General features: G+C 37.0%; 1 protein-coding gene across 2 annotated transcripts in view; it reads right to left on the bottom strand.

Annotated features, from left to right (window-relative positions):
• Positions 1 to 4,051: 4,051 nt before the first annotated feature.
• The window catches only part of LOC134751861 (uncharacterized), a 131,752-nt gene continuing 117,423 nt past the window's right edge, over positions 4,052 to 18,380 (bottom strand). For both annotated transcript variants that reach the window (XM_063687376.1, XM_063687377.1), the window contains exons 5-11: positions 14,665 to 14,932; positions 14,191 to 14,307; positions 13,430 to 13,509; positions 12,289 to 12,394; positions 11,610 to 11,753; positions 10,360 to 10,441; positions 4,052 to 10,260 (exon numbers count right to left, since the gene is read on the bottom strand). In XM_063687376.1, coding sequence (XP_063543446.1) covers positions 5,777 to 10,260; positions 10,360 to 10,441; positions 11,610 to 11,753; positions 12,289 to 12,394; positions 13,430 to 13,509; positions 14,191 to 14,307; positions 14,665 to 14,932 — 5,281 coding nt within the window. In that variant the 3' untranslated portion in view covers positions 4,052 to 5,776. The remainder of the gene's footprint in view (positions 10,261 to 10,359; positions 10,442 to 11,609; positions 11,754 to 12,288; positions 12,395 to 13,429; positions 13,510 to 14,190; positions 14,308 to 14,664; positions 14,933 to 18,380) is intronic.

Genomic DNA, 18,380 nt, shown 5'->3' with positions numbered 1-18,380 from the left:
AAATAGACTTTAAAATCGATTACGCAAAATTCACACTTGTGACGCAATTATAAAAATAGTTTATTGTAATTAAAACTTTATTGTACGTGAATTAAAGTTTAGAATCGTTATATAGTAGGTTTTCTTGAGTGACTGCCAGTTCTATATTTAAATTTTTAACGCGAATTTTACAAGCAATTTTCAAAATTGGAATGCATCTAGAACGCGCGCCGTCGACGAGGCAGTGGAAAAAGGAATGGTTTTTGAAAGTCTCGATGCTTCCTGTGTTTTGTCTCTTTCGCGCTAGTGGGTTGGGATGGGTGAGGTGGGATGTGTCTGTCTTTGTCGAACGGAAAAGTTTTCTTCGGGATGCCATAGGCCAAGAGCTGCACCTGTTTTAGGGCGTAGTTTTAATTTCTCTAAAAATTATAATAAAATTGTTGTTGTTTTTTGTTTAGTGAAGTAGATATTTGATAACATAGCAATATAATGTTTTGCAAGTACTACTTGTAACTTGGTACTTGTACTAATTACATTCAGACTGCAGTATTATTACCGTTAAATTAATATTAGTGATGTACCGACTATTGATTTGGCCGACTAGCCGACTAGCCGACTAATCGGCGCTCGGATGGCCGATTAGTCGGCCGACTAGTCGGCCAAATCCATAAATCATTTTCTCTTTTCCAAGTTTGCATTCGGATAGTCACTGCAGCAGCTTTGTCTAAGTTCGGATGCTTTGAAAAACATTTGTTTTGCTCCTTGCGTTGCTTTAGCTTTTCGCGCGCAATTTTTGTACATTTGATTAAATAAATGAAATGCACAATACATGTAACATGATATTCTTCTTCTTCTCCTGAGCCTCTTTCCCATGTCTCTTGGGGTCGGCCCTCCTAGTCCGTAAACGCCACTCTGGTCGTTTTTGTGTCATCTCTGGTTTTAAATCTGTCGTCTTCATGTCTTTGGAAATGATCCCCATCCAGGTAGTCGGTCGGCGTCCTGGGCCATTCTTAGGTTGTTCTATTTCCATGACGGCTCTTGTCATATGCTCTTTGTTTCGCCTCATGACGTGACGCCGCCGTACCTTACCACCGTAAGCGATTTTCTTGAACCTAGTCAGTAATACACGCAACTTTAAATGTTCCCCTTATGTATTCGTTTCTGACTCTATCTTTCAAAGTTACACCACCAGACCACCGCAGCATCTTCATTTCTGTGACGTAGTGTTTTTGTTCATCTGACATGTAACATGATATTATGGCAACAAATATCCAAATAAAAAATATTTCGTTCAAATACAAACTTCAAGTATGAAGCCTTTTAATCTGAGCATTTTGAGCAAAATAGACTTTCCATAAGTGTCCCGCGTTTTGTGAGGTTAATCATCTTGTAGTAACTTGATTACAGATGCTTGAAAAAAATTGAAATAAAAAAACAAGGTACTGTACATAATAAAACGTTTGCAATTGTAACCAACTACATAATATTGTACGGACTGCAACGACATACATACTTTTTAGATACTTCGACAATACCTAGGTTTGGCCTAGCTATGTATACATAAACTGTTTTTTAGTGTGACATTGTTCATTTATTAATTAATATTTTTCTTTTAAAATTTACTTCATAAATTGCTGTTTTTGCTGTTTTTAATTTTAAGTTAACAATCTTTTAATATATCAATATGAACAAAAATGTTCGTATGCATCCTCAATAGGTATAAAGTATAATTTTATTAATTTGAGTAAACTGGATCTTAAACATTTGATCAATATTTGCTGGTTTATTTCGTTTATGTGCTATTTTTCTGTACCTAATAAGTGGCCGACTAATCGGCCATTTTGGCCGACTAGTCGCCGACTAATCGCCGACTACAAAGGTGGCCGGATAGTCGGCTTTCCCGACTAGTCGGCGACTAGTCGGTACATCCCTAATTAATATCGTTGCGGCTGGGTGGAGTCTCCTACCTGTCACTGTGGTGCCGAGGAACAGGTATCCGACATATTATGCGAGAGTGCCCAACTACTCGATATACTGGAGCCTGGGAGTGGACCTGATAAAACTGATAGACGAAGCTATCAAGTGGATTAATTCTCTGGAATAAAACTATGAAAACGGATTATATCGCGTATATTGTTTTCATAGTTTTATTTCATGAGTAACTATCGCGGTAACCGAAGACAATATAATTCTCTGGAGTTAGATTTATGATTTTTCTGTATCTGCAGTATAAATATAATGCCAGGCGATTAAATTAAATTAATTATATGATATATAAATGCAAAAAAATCATTGTGTTTTTTAGAAACAGTTTATCTTTTAGATTGAAGTAGTTTTGTATAAAACCCGGAGCGTACATTACAAAAACAATTTATAAAAAAAAAGAAAAAAAAAACACGTGATATTGAGAACTTTATACATCACCAAAATATTTTTAATTGGCGCAAATCAAATTACTATCGATATTTATTAATCAATTAAACGTCCAAAATTAAAAAAAATATATCGCGTGGCATCTTAGATCATACCTAGATATCAATACATCTGTCCCTGCTGAGCTGCTGAGTTTCGCCGATACCATTTTTGGCATTTTTTCAATATTTTCGTTGTCTAACTTATTAATAAAACCTAAAAATATAAAAAACCGCCTTGAAAAGCTTCCATCTCCTAGTACCGGAGACAGGTAGTGTCTCGCGTGCAAAGACATCGACGGCGCGGCGGCCAGAAAACACGCAACGTCGTCAATAATAACTATTATCAGATTATAGGCTTCTTTACTGAGCCTTCGGTATTATTCGTTCAGGAATACAAAATAACATATTTTTATTGGCATTGGCAGAGATAAGGGATTCTCGTAAAAATGCGAAAATTTTGCATACAAAAAAGACTGGCCTGACTTCACTTATTATCTATAGGCAATCTGGAATGAGAACCTTGTGAGATTTTATGATCTCTTCTCTTCTTCCATATAGTTTAATACAAAGCTTAGATAATCAATTGTGTGGTATTTTAATCAATTTTCAGCGGAGCAAAGCGTAATTTATAATTATTTAATAAGTAATTTATTTAATTTTTGTTACTTTTCTGCAGGTGACAGATGGCTGGTTTACGTTTAGCTCAGCAGATCAGCATTGCTATCCAGAGGGGCAATGCGGCCAGCCTTCTGGGCACTCTACTACAACAACGACCTACGATTTTATTTACCTTTATAAGTTTTTAAGTGTTTTATTATGTTTATTTTTACTTACTTACTTGTTTTTCAAGAATAAATTAGTAAATATATTTTTTAAACATTTACACACATGTACCATTTATGTACACACACAAACTTATTAACTATCCGTGATAATTACCGTACTTTAATAATTCGTCTCTACTATATAATGTTCAGTTGTTTCTGCTCTCTTCTCTCCGGCCATAAACGAATATTTTTCTGTAAGCTTAGATCGCGGTAACAATCCATTTTCAGCGGTGCAAGGCGGCGCCATCGCGTCGCGTGCCTTCGTAACATCGACATGCCATTTGGGGGCTGTATTGCTTAGTACTGTAGGCATTTGTTAATTAATGTAGATAACATCCTAGCACTTAGACAAATATCCTTATTAAATATTACTTGAACCAAACCCGTTTTTGAAATTTCATGCTGTGTATTTTGATTTGGAATGGATCGAGACATACGTGTCTACTTTGGGTTATGTACTGGGCTTCGTTTTTTTATGATGAGATAAATCTTGTGTTAACTGTTGCCCGATTTTTATAAAGACGGCTATAAAACAGTCGATTATGAAATTATTATGTTGGTTTTATTATTATTATATGGTAAAATTATATGTGAATAAACTCTCAGAAAGAAACTGATGATGAAGATCTTAAAATGATAACATTAATAACTGTTTTGTGAAGTCCATTATTTCTGGTTATTTTTTATTTTTATTTAGTAACATAAGATAGGTATATCTTTAAAACTAGGACATACCCCCCAACATAGCTCACACCCACACATCCACGCAACTATTAAGTTTACTTATGGAATAAATATAGGATGAAGTAGGGAATAAAATAAAACAAAATATTAAGAAAAAATGTTTTAATGTTATCAAAGGCTACCTTGACATTGTAAAGTTCATTAGTAATACTTATCTAATAGTTGCTACATTACATGTAAGTAGTGTAGGTACATATGTATTTATCAGTTCCATAAAAAAACTGCATCAAACATCATCTAATCGTTCTATCCCTTTCGCTACACATTTTTGGGAAGTGGAGAAAAAGGAAAAGAACGATACAATTTTAAGTTTAATTTCAGAGCACACCTTCCGACATGATTTCATGTTTGACGTTTGTATTACATAATTCCATTTCATTAAAGCCAGTAACTTCAATTCGTTTTCTTCCCTTGCCAGCAAGGCTTAACGTCAATGTTACAAAAAAGTGATTATTTGAGTTACTGGCTCCTGGTCTAACTCGTTGGGATATAACTTGACATTTTATAAAAATATTCGTGCTATTTTATTTTATAGTTAATTATAACGTGTTAGTTCAAATTAACTATGTGTTACCAGAAATATATGAATTTGAAGTTCATACAAGGCTAAAGAATATTGATATAGAATAATAATTTGTATATTGAGCCTCGAAAGTTTAAATTAATAGAAAAGGTTAAATATTTTTTGCTTTGCTTTGACAGGTACCTGAGGTACCGGTAAGAAACCGGTGTAATTCAGTTGAGAAGTTCATATATTTCTGATTATTTTAGTTTGATTACGGTTAAAACTTGTTAATTGATAAAATTATAGTCTTATCTTCCTAGCAGTCTCGACAAATTAAGTATAACATTCAGAAAATGTCTTACAATACTTCTATTAAAACAAAATGACAATGACAATGTACTAATAAACGAAAATGAAATTAACAAACTAATGTCAAACGTTAAAAATAAACAGCAACGTATCGTATAAAATTAGTAAAAATAATGCTATAAACAAAGTCTACTTTTTGGTGTTAGTAACTACTACAACAAAAACTAAATCTATAAAAAATAAATACTTTTAAGTAAATCGTTAATCAAATTGCACGGAAAATATTATTTTTGTGTATATACCTAATGAGATATCATTTGCGATGGCACTTTTGAATAAATACATAGCAAAATAAGCATTTTAACAAATTTATTTACATAGTGAGCATAAGATATAATGGCTTGCACAAAGATACATACATCAGATGAAATTTCAAATTTTTGTCATAAATTTCGACACTGCCTCTTTGTGCGACTCCATCAGTTTGTGCATAGAGTATAGAATATAGATAAAATATATGCTCAATTATTTTCTCTTGTTATGGCACAAGATATCAAAGCTCGAGGAGGTTTGATAGTTAAAATATTTACAATCAACAATTACGCTAACATCTAGAGGTACTTTTACATGTTTAATGGATTTAAAAAGTGGTGTACAAAACCAGACGAATACATTACGTTAATAAGGAGAGCAAATACCAAAATATCAACTTATTTGACGAAAAAATATGATCAGTTGTTTTTCGAAAATTTGCGTCTAACAATCGCTAACTGCTAACTCATCTTCACCACTAATAACTTGATAACACTTTTAACATTCATGACATTTTAGTAACAAACTTAATTGTCAAAATTGATTAGATTGTCAAAATACTCGCATACTTTCAAATGCGTTTACAATTCAAATACATAATGCATGACATTTTATCGTTTTGAATTGACTTGACATTGTAGTGTTTCTCAAGATCGAATACATTTGTGGTGCTCAGGAAAATAAGCTCATTGAAATTTGTTAACAACCTGCTTCACCCAACTACTTTTAGGATCATCGCTAACTTCTGTTTTACTCTCTTCCCTATATTCTTCATTCGAAACAGTAGCCTCAACTAATACTTCGTTCTTAGCCTCACTCACACTTCTTTCAAAGCTAACTTTAGTTGAGCCTCTAACGGCTCTAACTTCGCTTACGCTTCGTTCGAAACTCGCAACTTTAGTAGAAATTGGTTTAGGTTTAGCTGCTGGCTTCTTCGCCATCTGACTTGGCTTCGTCAAGCTTTTCGACATCATTTCTATCTCCATTCGCCTCTCAAGAACGCTTTTTGACGTTTTCTGTGGCTCTACTGACGTTCGTTTTGTTTCGTTCGTCCTTATTTTCTTTGTTGCCGAGTCAAGACTTGCTCTTTCAAAACTCAGCCTCTTGATTTGTATATTACCTGTTGGCTTAGGTATTCCAGAGCCATCTGTTTCTTCTTTAGCGTCTTTGTTAACTTGTACTTCGACTTTGCTTTCGACATTTGCTTCTAAGGTTTCGGTTTTTATTTTATGAATATAATTAGTATTTCTTCGAATAGTTTTCATATTAACTGACTCTGATGATGATGACTGATCTTGATTCTTTGCTAAGTTATTTTTATTTATAGCGACATTTTTAACCATTGGTGTAGGGATGTTAGTGATTTTTGGTTTGACTGGAACAGGAGGGGCTTTTGGCTTATTTTTATCGAAAGCTTTCTGTTCAATTTTAGTTTTAGAATTATTATCATGGATTTTCTTTGCTACTGTAGCTTTAGTATTACAAACACTAGATGTCACAGTTACCCTTTGTGCTCTAAATGAGGAACTGTGTTTGATACTTTCAATTCTCGAAACAGTTTTGCTAACCGATTTTACTTCAGAAGATTCAGTTTTAGATTCTTCGACTTCTTCTTGGTCGGAATAAACAGCTGAATCTCTATACACATCTTCATCAATCACATGTTCAATTTTCTCAAATGACTTTTCGTAGAAACTCTCATCTGAATTTGCATTAATAGATTTATCTTTATTGTTATCCTTTATAGCTTCTTGCTTTACTTCCTGATCTGCGCTTTCACTAGACGTAGTAACAAATGACGAATTTGAAAATAAACTGTCAGGTCTAACGGCGTTCTTATTAATAAGTACATTAACATTCTTTAAGGCAGATTTTTCTTTAACTAACGTGACTGGATCGGCATATTCGCGTTGTGCTATCCTGGCCCCTAAATGTTTACTTCCTTGCATATAAATTGGTAGTTTATTTGAGCTATGATAGAAATTACCAGTAGATTTGGACGGAGAAGAAGGATTTGATATGTTAGTCACCATGCTTACGCTCTTTTCGTAATTTGGTCTGATTACTTCAGGTTTCTGTGGAATATTGTCACAACTGTGTGACAAAGTCTCTAAATTGTTTTTTTCGTTTTGACTCTCTGTCAAAGTAGTTTGCTCATAGACACTTTTACTCATAGGATCATTGTTGGCAGAATACACTATGGTAGATGTGGTAGGACTGGCATCAGTTGAAGTTATAACTACTTTTATATCTGTCTTCACTGAATTTATATCATCAGTGTTTTTTTTAGTCCTATTTTGATTGTCATCTGCATGTTCGTCGCCTATAATACTTCTAAACCTTTGTAGAAGGTTTTTGGAATAACTTCTTGGGTTTAAGCCCGGTCGCTTTTCACTCGTAGGACTCTTTGCGTCCGTTTTAATTTCGGGACTACTTTGATCATTAGCGTTTATTTCTTCTTCAGTATTTTTCGGGGGCGACCTATTCTTAAAACGGCTTAAAACATTTTTAAGAGACAACATGTTGCTGGTTGGTTTGTAAATCTTATGTTCCGGGTGAATGACATCAATTTCTTTCTTATCATCATTGCTTTCTAACGGTAGCACTTCACATGATGACGTAGTAGATGTATTCAAGTTTGGCGGAGAAACAGTTAGCAAATTTTCATTTTTATTAGCATCGAGATCCTTTTCAAAATTGTTTTTGTAACACTTGTCTATTTCTTGTTCTAGTTCTAATGTAGATTGACTGATATTTTGCACGTAATCACTGTCATTAGAGTTTGTCGTTTTATTGAATTTAAGTTTATCTCCTTCACTCATGTAATTTTCAACATCATCGTAACTAATTTCACTTTTGTCTGATGCAATTGTGAATGGTCTATCTGTACTCATAACTTTTCCATCTCTATTTAAATACGTCTTACTGTTACTGTTAGGTTTACATTTGAATGAGATTAGCGTATTTTCTTCTTGATTATTTGTTATAACTTGAAAGCTTCTTGGTAAAGATCCAGATTTTCTATCTCTTGATACATTGAAATGTTCTTTTTGTCTACTAAGCCAAATCTCTGGTGTATTAGGACTTTGCTGGTCGGGACTCATAGGCAAGTAATCCCCGGGTAGTGTGTTTGGCGTCTCTTTCTTTCTTCTACAGATTTCCATTAGGCTATCATAAAGATTTTCAGTACTATTGTCGATAGCAGGACCACGATGTTCCATTGTCTCATAATATTCTTCAGTATGAGTTTTGACCTTTTCAGGAGATTTGACAGGTACGTCATAGATGCCTTCACTATCTTGTAATTTATTCAGTTTGTCAAAAGAGAGGTAAACGTAATCTGATTCTACATTCTTTACTTTAGTGGGGGCAGCATTTGGTGGTGAAGGTATTCTTTTTGGTCGGGGAACATGAGACGTATGCTGAATAGATTTACTTTTAGAGTTCAATAAATGCAAACCATCTTCAACTCTGTTTTCTACTCTCAAAGTCTCGTAAATATGATCATCATCGGATGCATCATTTACCTCATTTGGGGGACTTAATACTTGTACGTCAGGTTCGTCTTTACTTACTAGTAAAGTTTCAGAAGCTTGCCGGCAATATTTAGGTTTATTTACTGGCTGTTCAGGATTTGAATGTGACTTAAGTAGTCTCTGGTGTCTTCGCTGAGCACTGTTTCTTAACTGTTGCTTCTTTAATAACTTCTGGAACTCCCGATTTTGCAACAATAGTTGCGATATTATTTGCTCTAAAGGTTGTTCTGCATCCTCACCACTCGGAACGTCTCCTCTTATTTCAACCTTTTCTTCAGTTTCAGACCCTTCATTTATTACTTTCTGCTTGTTTAAATACTTGACTTTCTCTAGTTCGTTCTTTTTAAAGGAATCTGTCTTTTCTATTAACTTTTTATATGTTTCTTCGTCAATATCCTCGTCTTTGCTTATAGTTTCTGGTACAACAGAACTAGGTGTACTCTCCTTGGATTTGTCAACATTCAGACTGTCAGTAGATTCAGAAATGTGTAAAATATTTTCAGTGGACACGTCTGTTGATAAATCAGCATAGAACTTAGCCGTGGTGTCAGTCCCTAATCGTAATCCATTTGCTCTGTTTTTCTTTAATTTTGATATCTTCTTTGGTACTTTCTTGGTGTTGTACATCTTTATTTCAATCGTTGGTTTCAAACTAGTGTTACTGCCCTTTCTAGCATCAACTTCAGGATCTGATATGATAACACCTTCGCTATTCTTTGCCTTTCTTGTGATTTTATTCGAACCACAGTTACGACATTCAAATTCGATTTTTTCTGTGCCTTTCCCTTCGTTTCTATCGGTATCACTATCCATGTTTTTCTTAATCATGATAGCTGTGTTTTGTTGCAAACCAGGTTCAGACTTTCGTCTCCATGTTCCTATTTTAGACAACTTAGATCGCTGAGGATCTTCTTTAGACTTGGACCTTAACGTATCTGTTTTGTGTTTGTCATTGTCATTACACCTGGATTTTCTCGAATGTATAGTACTAGTTGAATCAGTCACTATATTTTCTTTTATCTTCGCGCATTTTAGACATGATTTAGGTATATTTCTAACATTTACTAATGAATTATTAGTGTCACTAAGATCATCTTTACTTTTAGCGTCAGTATAACCTACAATATTATCAGAAGAATGATATCCTCTGATTTTATTTAAAGATCCGTTGTATTGTTTTGCAAAGCTTTCTTGAGAGGATTTGAAATCGGAGCATTTACAAACAGGTTGCTTTCTTTCTAAACGTTCAGCGCTACCTGAATCAATGTACTGTAATGCTCTGTCACATTCCGGACATTTCTCTTTACCATCATCATGGCTGCAGGTACAATCTTTGTCTTTTTTGGACATTTCTGCTTCACAATCAGAGCAGAGATCTATATAACAGCTGTCGCATGTATAGTCCGTCCCTTTTTCTAAAGATACCTGTGCGCAGTCGCAGTATTGAGTGCCAGTTCTGTTGTTAGGTACGCTGTATTTCATGTTCTTCTTCATTCTGCCTCTCACTCCGTTCTCGAAGGATTTTCTTCTCTCTCGCTCTAGCTTCCGTTTCTCGAGGTATTCTGGGGCCGAGAGTTGTTTCCTCATCGACGCTTGCGTTATTAGGTTGTGAGACTTCTCTGCCAGCATGTCATCTGTAATGAGAGCATATATATGAAGTAAACAGAAATCTCATACAATAAAAGCGTTTTTCTTTAAACATCATGATTGATGATGATGATATAAAAACTCACCATCAGTTTTGTTTTGTCCGAGCTCCATCACAAGTTGTCTCGCATGGGACGGGATCACCGCATTGTAGTTCTCCAATATTACCTAAAGGTAAAAATAAATATTTATTTGTGAAAATAAATATGCCGAATACTGAATAAAATTAATTTAATTTATTTTAATTAAAAATAAATATTTAAGTGAGATATTAACTTTTTGGACGCCAAGGACCGATATATACGCACCGTAGGTTCAACTCCAAAGACCGATTAATCGGTCATATACCACAGAGCAACATAGACCTACATGCATATGCATAAAGTTCAATTTCAGTTTGGACAGTTCGGTGACGTGGCGTCTGGATGACTGCTTTTGTGTTTGACACGGCGTCGAAAAGGTTAATAACGGCAACAGAGACTTTTGAAATATTTACAGAGTATTTTTAATTGTATAATTCACTTTAAAAATAAATAATACTTAAAATGAAATAAATTAATTCCATACCACAAACGTGTTTTTTTTGCCGTTTTTTTGTACTATATGAAGGTACGTAACCCTTCATTATGCGTGGTTCGACTCGCACTTGGCCGGTTTTTTTTTATTGCGGAAGATACGTTTCTTTTAAGCTACCAACAGTATTGATAATTTATTCGTTTTTAGGTCTATTACGAATTCCGCAGGCTACTATTTGCACTGAAGAAAAATTCCATTTTTAAATGAAAAGTTACGTGCTCAGTAATAAAGTCCACTCTCGCTTATGATATGATATAAACTCACTCGCTTCAACAATAAGGTCCATTCTCGCTTGTGTCTCGGAGCCCTCGCTTGCCGCGCGAACAAGACCGCGCCTTGTCAGAACGTCTTAAGCGCCAACGTGTTGCTCAAACAGATATAAACTCACTCGCTTCAACAATAAGGTCCATTCTCGCTTGTGTCTCGGGGACCTCGCTTGCCGCGCGAACAAGACCGCGCCTTGTCAGAACGTCTTAAGCGCCAACGTGTTGCTCAAACAGATATAAACTCACTCGCTTCAACAATAAGGTCCATTCTCGCTTGTGTCTAGGGGACCTCGCTTGCCGCGCGAACAAGACCGCGCCTTGTCAGAACGTCTTAAGCGCCAACGTGTTGCTCAAACAGATATAAACTCACTCGCTTCAACAATAAGGTCCATTCTCGCTTGTGTCTCGGGGACCTCGCTTGCCGCGCGAACAAGACCGCGCCTTGTCAGAACGTCTTAAGCGCCAACGTGTTGCTCAAACAGATATAAACTCACTCGCTTCAACAATAAGGTCCATTCTCGCTTGTGTCTCGGGGACCTCGCTTGCAGTGTGAGCTGCGCGCGCGGCGCGTCCCACGGGATGACGTGGAACGAGAGAGGGGCGCCCGCGATCGATTCCACTAGCATCATGTTATTGCACTGAAATTATAAATAATACATAATAATGTGGTTTTGGCTATTAAATTTACTCATTAACACTACGCTAACTAATTACTACTAGAAAAACAAAATTCAAAATTCATTTAACCCTTTCCAAGGCATAGTACGATTTATCATAACTTCAACCATAGACTACTTTGAATTTAAGTTCTTTAAGGATAACTCACGTTAGACGGGGCCGTGTCCGGGCCGGAGCTTCCGGCGCTTCGTTTTCTATGGAAAGCATCACATGATCACCTGTCATGTCATAGAAAAGTAAGCGCCGGAAGCTCCGGCCTGGACACGGCCCGGTCTAACGTGAGTCATCCTTTAATCATATCATGAGAATGCTTGAAGCTAATAAAACTGTTTCCCACGTCATACCACGGGTAGAAATCTCTAAAACGTTACTGAGGAATATGAAGTGCCAATAAGTATCTTCATAATCATACCGAGTGTTTATTGTGTTTGGAATTGTTTAGGCAAGTTTAGGCTTGGTTTTTTAAAGCAGAAGAAACTGTAAAGTGTAAATTACCATGATATGTGACTTGTATGCAAGGATCCCGTCCTCTCTGTTCTTCGTCACGAGCAGCATTTTATCGAAGAGGAAGGCGTGCCGCATCGCCTTCGCGCCGAATACTCTGCGGAAACAACAATTTAATTAGTTACGCATGTATTAACCTATTTAACTTGAAAACTGGTGTCTACGCAGTCATGTAATTAGAATCGGATTTAGGACACCTGTAGGATGGAACTAGGATTGATATCGTTTGGCCTACTCATAAAAACTTCTGCCTGCGAATCAAGGGCTCCTTTAGTATGAAACTGGGGGAGCTAACATTGAGGGAATCCTTTGATCTTAAACGAGGAGTCGGCAATTTCTTAGAAAAACAAAAGAATTTCTACTTTGGCTGGTTCTTTTTCTTAAAAGTTTGCCGACTCTTGGTATTATCTAGCATGGATACATTGATTAAGATGCGTAAAATCTAAGACAATATCGTGCTTCGAATTTGACAAGTAACCGAGATGGCGCTGTACAGCTCCATACATTTACATGCGGTAACTCTGATTGTCAAAAGTTGACGTTTGACAATTCAGTGACCGCAAAACACATGGCCATCGGGACTTCCGGTTCGAGCGCCATCTTGATAGTTAGCATCGTGATTAATTACTTTGTTTTTTGCTTATTAATATTGTTTAAAGTGTAATATCGATAGCTGATTATACAGTAAACTAATGTGGTAGTGTGCAGTGAATGGAGAATTAATTTTGAAGCGCGTTTAACCACCATCTTGGAGTCAACGGCCGGTAGTCCACGTGCTTCTTGTAAAGACTAGCTATCGATTTACAAGAGCTAACAAATCACCGTACACTGTCTTGTACAACCGTACAATTTTTGTCGTTTGTAAACCTCTCAATACCTTGATACTGGCGAAATAGTCCCACTGGGCTGAAGCCATAATTTTAAAAGAAGAAGAAGAAGATATGGCCATCTGTTTTGGATGTCAAACTAAGGGGCACGTTTTTTTCTTGGACTTTACCTCTCTATTACAATCAATGTATCTAGGAATAAGTCTAGCCCAAAAGCTGAAGACACTGAAGGCTAAACAGTCTTTTCTTTCATAAGACATCTGTCTTCAATGTATAATCATGCAGGTTCAAATGAAGCTACAAACCTGAATGTCCCTTCGGCACACAGCTCCCCGTACGTGGTCAGATCCGGTCCAGTCCAGCCGTACAGGAGCGATTGGATCTCCTGTAAATGTAAAATACTGTCAAAAGTACCTATATTAAGGTCAAATGTTGTTTTTGAGAAAATTACCAAGTTGTTACTGCACAAGAGAGGGAGAAGTAGAAGCGGGAGTTGGAAGGGTTAGATCTCGGCGAACTTTCTCTGATCAGATCGGGGAAACCCTGAAGAAAGGCCAGGTCAAGAGCACCCTAAACCGGCGAGCGTGTATGAAGAATGTTATGAAAGTGAAGGAAGAGAAAAAGGTATGTCAGGGTCGTAGCAAGTGGAAATCCGTGATCTCTGCCTACCCCTCCGGGAAATAGGCACTATAAGGTGATAAAGACTTGCCTGTACTCTCACAGCGTGTTCGTGTCTCTTCTTCATGTCGTCGATGTATTGTGCGATGCCCGTCATCTGCATTAGAGCGAATTACGTCTCTCTTGTGGCACGACGTTAACGGCGACAAAGAAGTTGCCACAAAGTCACGGATATATATGACACCATAAGGTGATAAAGACTTGCCTGTACTCTGACAGCGTGTTCGTGTCTCCTCTTCATGTTGTCGATGTGTTGCGCGACTTGCGCGATGCCCGTCATCTGCATTAGAGCGAATTCCGTCTCTCTTGTGGCACGACGTTAACGGCGACAAAGAAGTTGCTACAGAGTCACGGATATATATGAAACCATAAGGTGATAAAGACTTGCCTGTACTCTGACTGCGTGTTCGTGTCTCCTCTTCATGTCGTCGATGTGTTGCGCGATCCCCGTCATCTGCATCAGAGCGAACTCCGTCTCCCTTGTCGCACATTGCTTCACCACGTTCTGGAACATTTAACAAAACAATTCAAAATACGGGAGTTTTAACAAATTAACTGAATTTTGGCAAATGAGGAATAAAGGCGTACAAACGTGCGTATGCAGCAAGTTTCTGTCTACATTTTGGAGGAGCTGCGGATAGAGACGTGTTACATGTTACTTAAGCCTATAGTGTGTACTGGCCTTAAACCTTTGACGTATTCAGGTATGAAAAGAAATACCAAGCTATTATTCTTGATTGTGCCTTGTGCCATACAGCGATACGAGTTTATCGCTATTATCCTGCTTTTTTCCCGAAAACCTAAAAATCGACTGCCAACAGATTATTTATTTAAAAGCGAAATCTAGCGAAAAAAAGTATACCTGTAGCAATAGATGATACTTCAATATCCTCTGCACCGGTTTCAACAAGTAACTCGCCAACGGCAGCGGATGTCCTAAAGCCAGCTGCCTCTCCCTAAACTCTCTGGCGCTCTGGCTCTTGCCAGCCAGTGCTGCTAGTCGAGCCATGGTGCGGGGGTAGCCGGTGCAATAAGATGTGTACACGGAGAAGCCGGAGGTGTTGTTGACGAAGCAACGGGCGATGCAGGTGGCGTCGAGGCGGCAGGTGTTTAGCTCTTCGCAGAGGGATCTAGAATTGAGAGAAGTTTTTTAAAGACAGGATTCTGGTTTTTCGCTGATTTCACTGGTCAGGATTTTTTGATAGAATGGGGTTTTCTAAAAATACCCTCTTATAGAGGGAACTCTAAATATTATATACATAAATCTCTAGTTTACATATTTTTTTATATAAACTTATGCATTTATTTTGCTCTCGGAAAGCACTATTTGATGAAGTGGCACTGCTGATGAAAACCATAAAGTAATCAATACTGTATCCATCCTCGCCAATTGTAACTGTTATAAGATGTACAATCAAATGCAGATATAGTTGACCCCCCGTGCAAATAAATTTCTATGCAGAAGGGGGGTCAGTTATCTCTGCAGCTGACTGTACGATATGACCATAATTTATTCATGACATACAGTATAGTGAAGCCTTTGTTTTCTAAAATACTCCGCAATGTCATTTTACAATCTTTAGCAAACGCACGACTGATCATAATGACTTCGGTGTGTGGTCTTTAGTACGAACTAGTACATAATAACCATAAATCTCTTCACAACCATCCGGTAGTCGCTTGATACTAGTATTAAGCAATTAACTCAAGATTACGCAACGGGAACTTTACTGCTAACAACACTGTGGGATATTTAAACATTATATGGCGTACTCACTAGTTTTATTACCCGTATAACCTTTAATGGATTTTAGTAAGTTTCTGCTTGGTAAATTGGAAATATAATTGGATATATGTTTTGTAGAAATGGCAAGGAGCTTGTTCATCGTTAGACGAACATTCCCTTTAAGACATCATGAGAAAGTCAAATTCGATTCGGAATAATTATTTATTTCCATAATATATTAAAGAATTCATAGCTGTTGTAGTGGTAGATAGTGTTGTTTACAACCAAACAACTACTTATTACCAGTTGTAGAGGCGCTACTACTGCCACAGTATTACAAAGAATAATTGTAATACTGTGCTACTGCCATTGCCGTAAGTTCAATAAGAAATCAACCTCATCAGCAAACAGAAATGTGGCCTTATTTGCTAGGAAACGTCACATATTTTCTTCAATTTCTAGTAAACTGCCATCGATTTAAATAACGTGTTTATCTCAACATATCCGTTTTGTCATGGCTAATAATACAAATATTTAAATTGGCTCCATCGCATGATAAACATGATATAGGTAGTCATCTATTTATCACGATTACGGTATCAACAGCATGCAAGTGTATCCCGGTAGGTAACAGGTCTGCGAAATAGGATCTTCTGCGGTTTGCATTGTAGGCTTACTTACATCTTGTTCTTGTAACTGAGTTATGTACGAGTATTTAGTATTTTAAAAGCTTGACATTTGAATGTTTTAATTGATTTACTAAGATAGATACAGTTTACATGGGAAAAAGTATACATTTCGTAGTGTCAAGATTTATTTATTTTAGTTCAGTGCCACCTTCGTATTAGGGTGCGTTTCGACCAGAGGAGTGCTATGCTATGTTTTCATACATTTTTGAAACGCACCCTTAGTCTTCCTAACTTTGTCATAGTGGCAATAATATGAGATCCCTAGCGGCCTTAATATTAATTGACACGGAAATCAAATTCCTTGACTCAATATAATTACGACCAATGCTAACAATGTTACAAATTAGGACATGCTTTCCGAGACCAAAAGTAAATGTATCACTGAAATCGTCATGCACGTGCTATATTTGAGGAGTTCTAAATAGTATGTTTTAACAAAGTTTTTGCTTTTTAGTATCAATATTGTATCTGGCAATGGCGACACCATCAACAATTCTTATCCGGATTATGAAATGCCCTAATGTGGCTCGCAAAACCAAACTTTGTCTTGAGTTGTCCAGTCGAGTTGCGGGTGTACGTGTAGGAGGGCTTAGGTCGCGTCTTGCGGATATGACGCTTAGCATCTAGGTCTTCCAGACGCATGCAGCTCAAATTGATCTATTTTCTTATGAACACTAAAACTTCTTAGTACTTAGTGACTACACAGTCTAAACACTCTTCTTCGTCAGTCGGTTAAACGTGTAATTATATTTATAATAACCAAAGGTTCACGAGCAACAAGGCAACAATAGTTCACGAAGTGAGAGGTTGCAGTTTGAACACGCGACCCAAATACTGAGCGACTTACGCAATCGGTCGTGAAGCTCAATCAAAACTTACATTAATAACATTAACATTATAATGTGTTAATTCTGTTTACCGTTAAATTAATATGATCTCTTGTCAGTGTGAAGGTTAAACTTTATTCCTTTTGTGGTTTTGTAAGGTTTTTACGAGTTATTATTTGATATTAGTCACGGTTGTTTCTCGACGGGATAACTAAGGCATACTAACGGTAGTTATTTTAGTAGGTACTTTCAGCAGGTATTTTTATACTAGGTTGATTGCAACAGGTATATGTATAATATGGTCTGCCTAAAAGTATAGGTTTTTAAGTAAAGGATGACTCACGTTAGACCGGGCCGTGTCCGGGCCGGAGCTTCCGGCGCTTCGTTTTCTATGGAAAGCATCACGTGATCACCTGTCATGTCATAGAAAAGTAAGCGCCGCGCGCCGGAAGCTCCGGGCCGGACACGGCCCGGTCTAACGTGAGTCATCCTTAAGTAATAGGCCATTTAAGGAGATGCGAATGGAATCAATTTTGATGAAGAATGGAGTTATATTATAACACTCAAGTAAAATAATTGTCATCTAATCAAACTATTATTAGGTACCATTCTGAACGACGAGACTTACTACATTTTTTTTATACTACGTCGGTGGCAAACAAGCATTCGACCCGCCTGGTGGAAAGCGGTCTGCAACTCCAGAGATGCTACACGCAGGTTACATGTGCGTTGCCGACCCTAACACCCGGCACCCTCGTTGAGCTCTGGCAACCTTACTCACCGGCAGGAACACAACACTATGAGTAGGGTCTAGTGTTATTTGGCTGCGGTCTTCTATAATTGCGATTTCCATAGATATCTACTATCTCTCTTATAAATTCATGGAGTTATTCTTCCGTGCTCGAATACATAAACAAGTAACATAATAAAGAAACATACGAACCCGAAATGGCAATTTTAAAACACATTTTCAGTAATAAATAATTCATAAACACATTTAACATCCCTTTAAGCTCAACAGCGTGACAAATCGTCAAAAACTAAAAGGTTTCCGTGTGACGGAACCCCAAGGAAACGACAGACGGCTGACGGAACCCTTACGAAGGGGAGAATACAAAAGAAAATAGTGTGTATTATATCGGGAAAATCCTTCCTGCGATAATACCATATTCGATACAGTTAACTGACTGTTCATAGATCTTGTTACAATGAGAATAGGGTCTACAATGGTTAAGTTTGTTTCTGTTGGTACATATTGATGTAGTTGCAAATAATTCGGTTAATACTGATTTAAACTTTCACGATTTTTACTCATTATTATTCACAACAACGGGAC

This window comes from Cydia strobilella, chromosome 23 (assembly GCF_947568885.1).
Source record: "Cydia strobilella chromosome 23, ilCydStro3.1, whole genome shotgun sequence".
NCBI lineage: Eukaryota > Metazoa > Arthropoda > Insecta > Lepidoptera > Tortricidae > Cydia > Cydia strobilella.
This window is presented reverse-complemented; position numbering and strand designations above follow the sequence as displayed.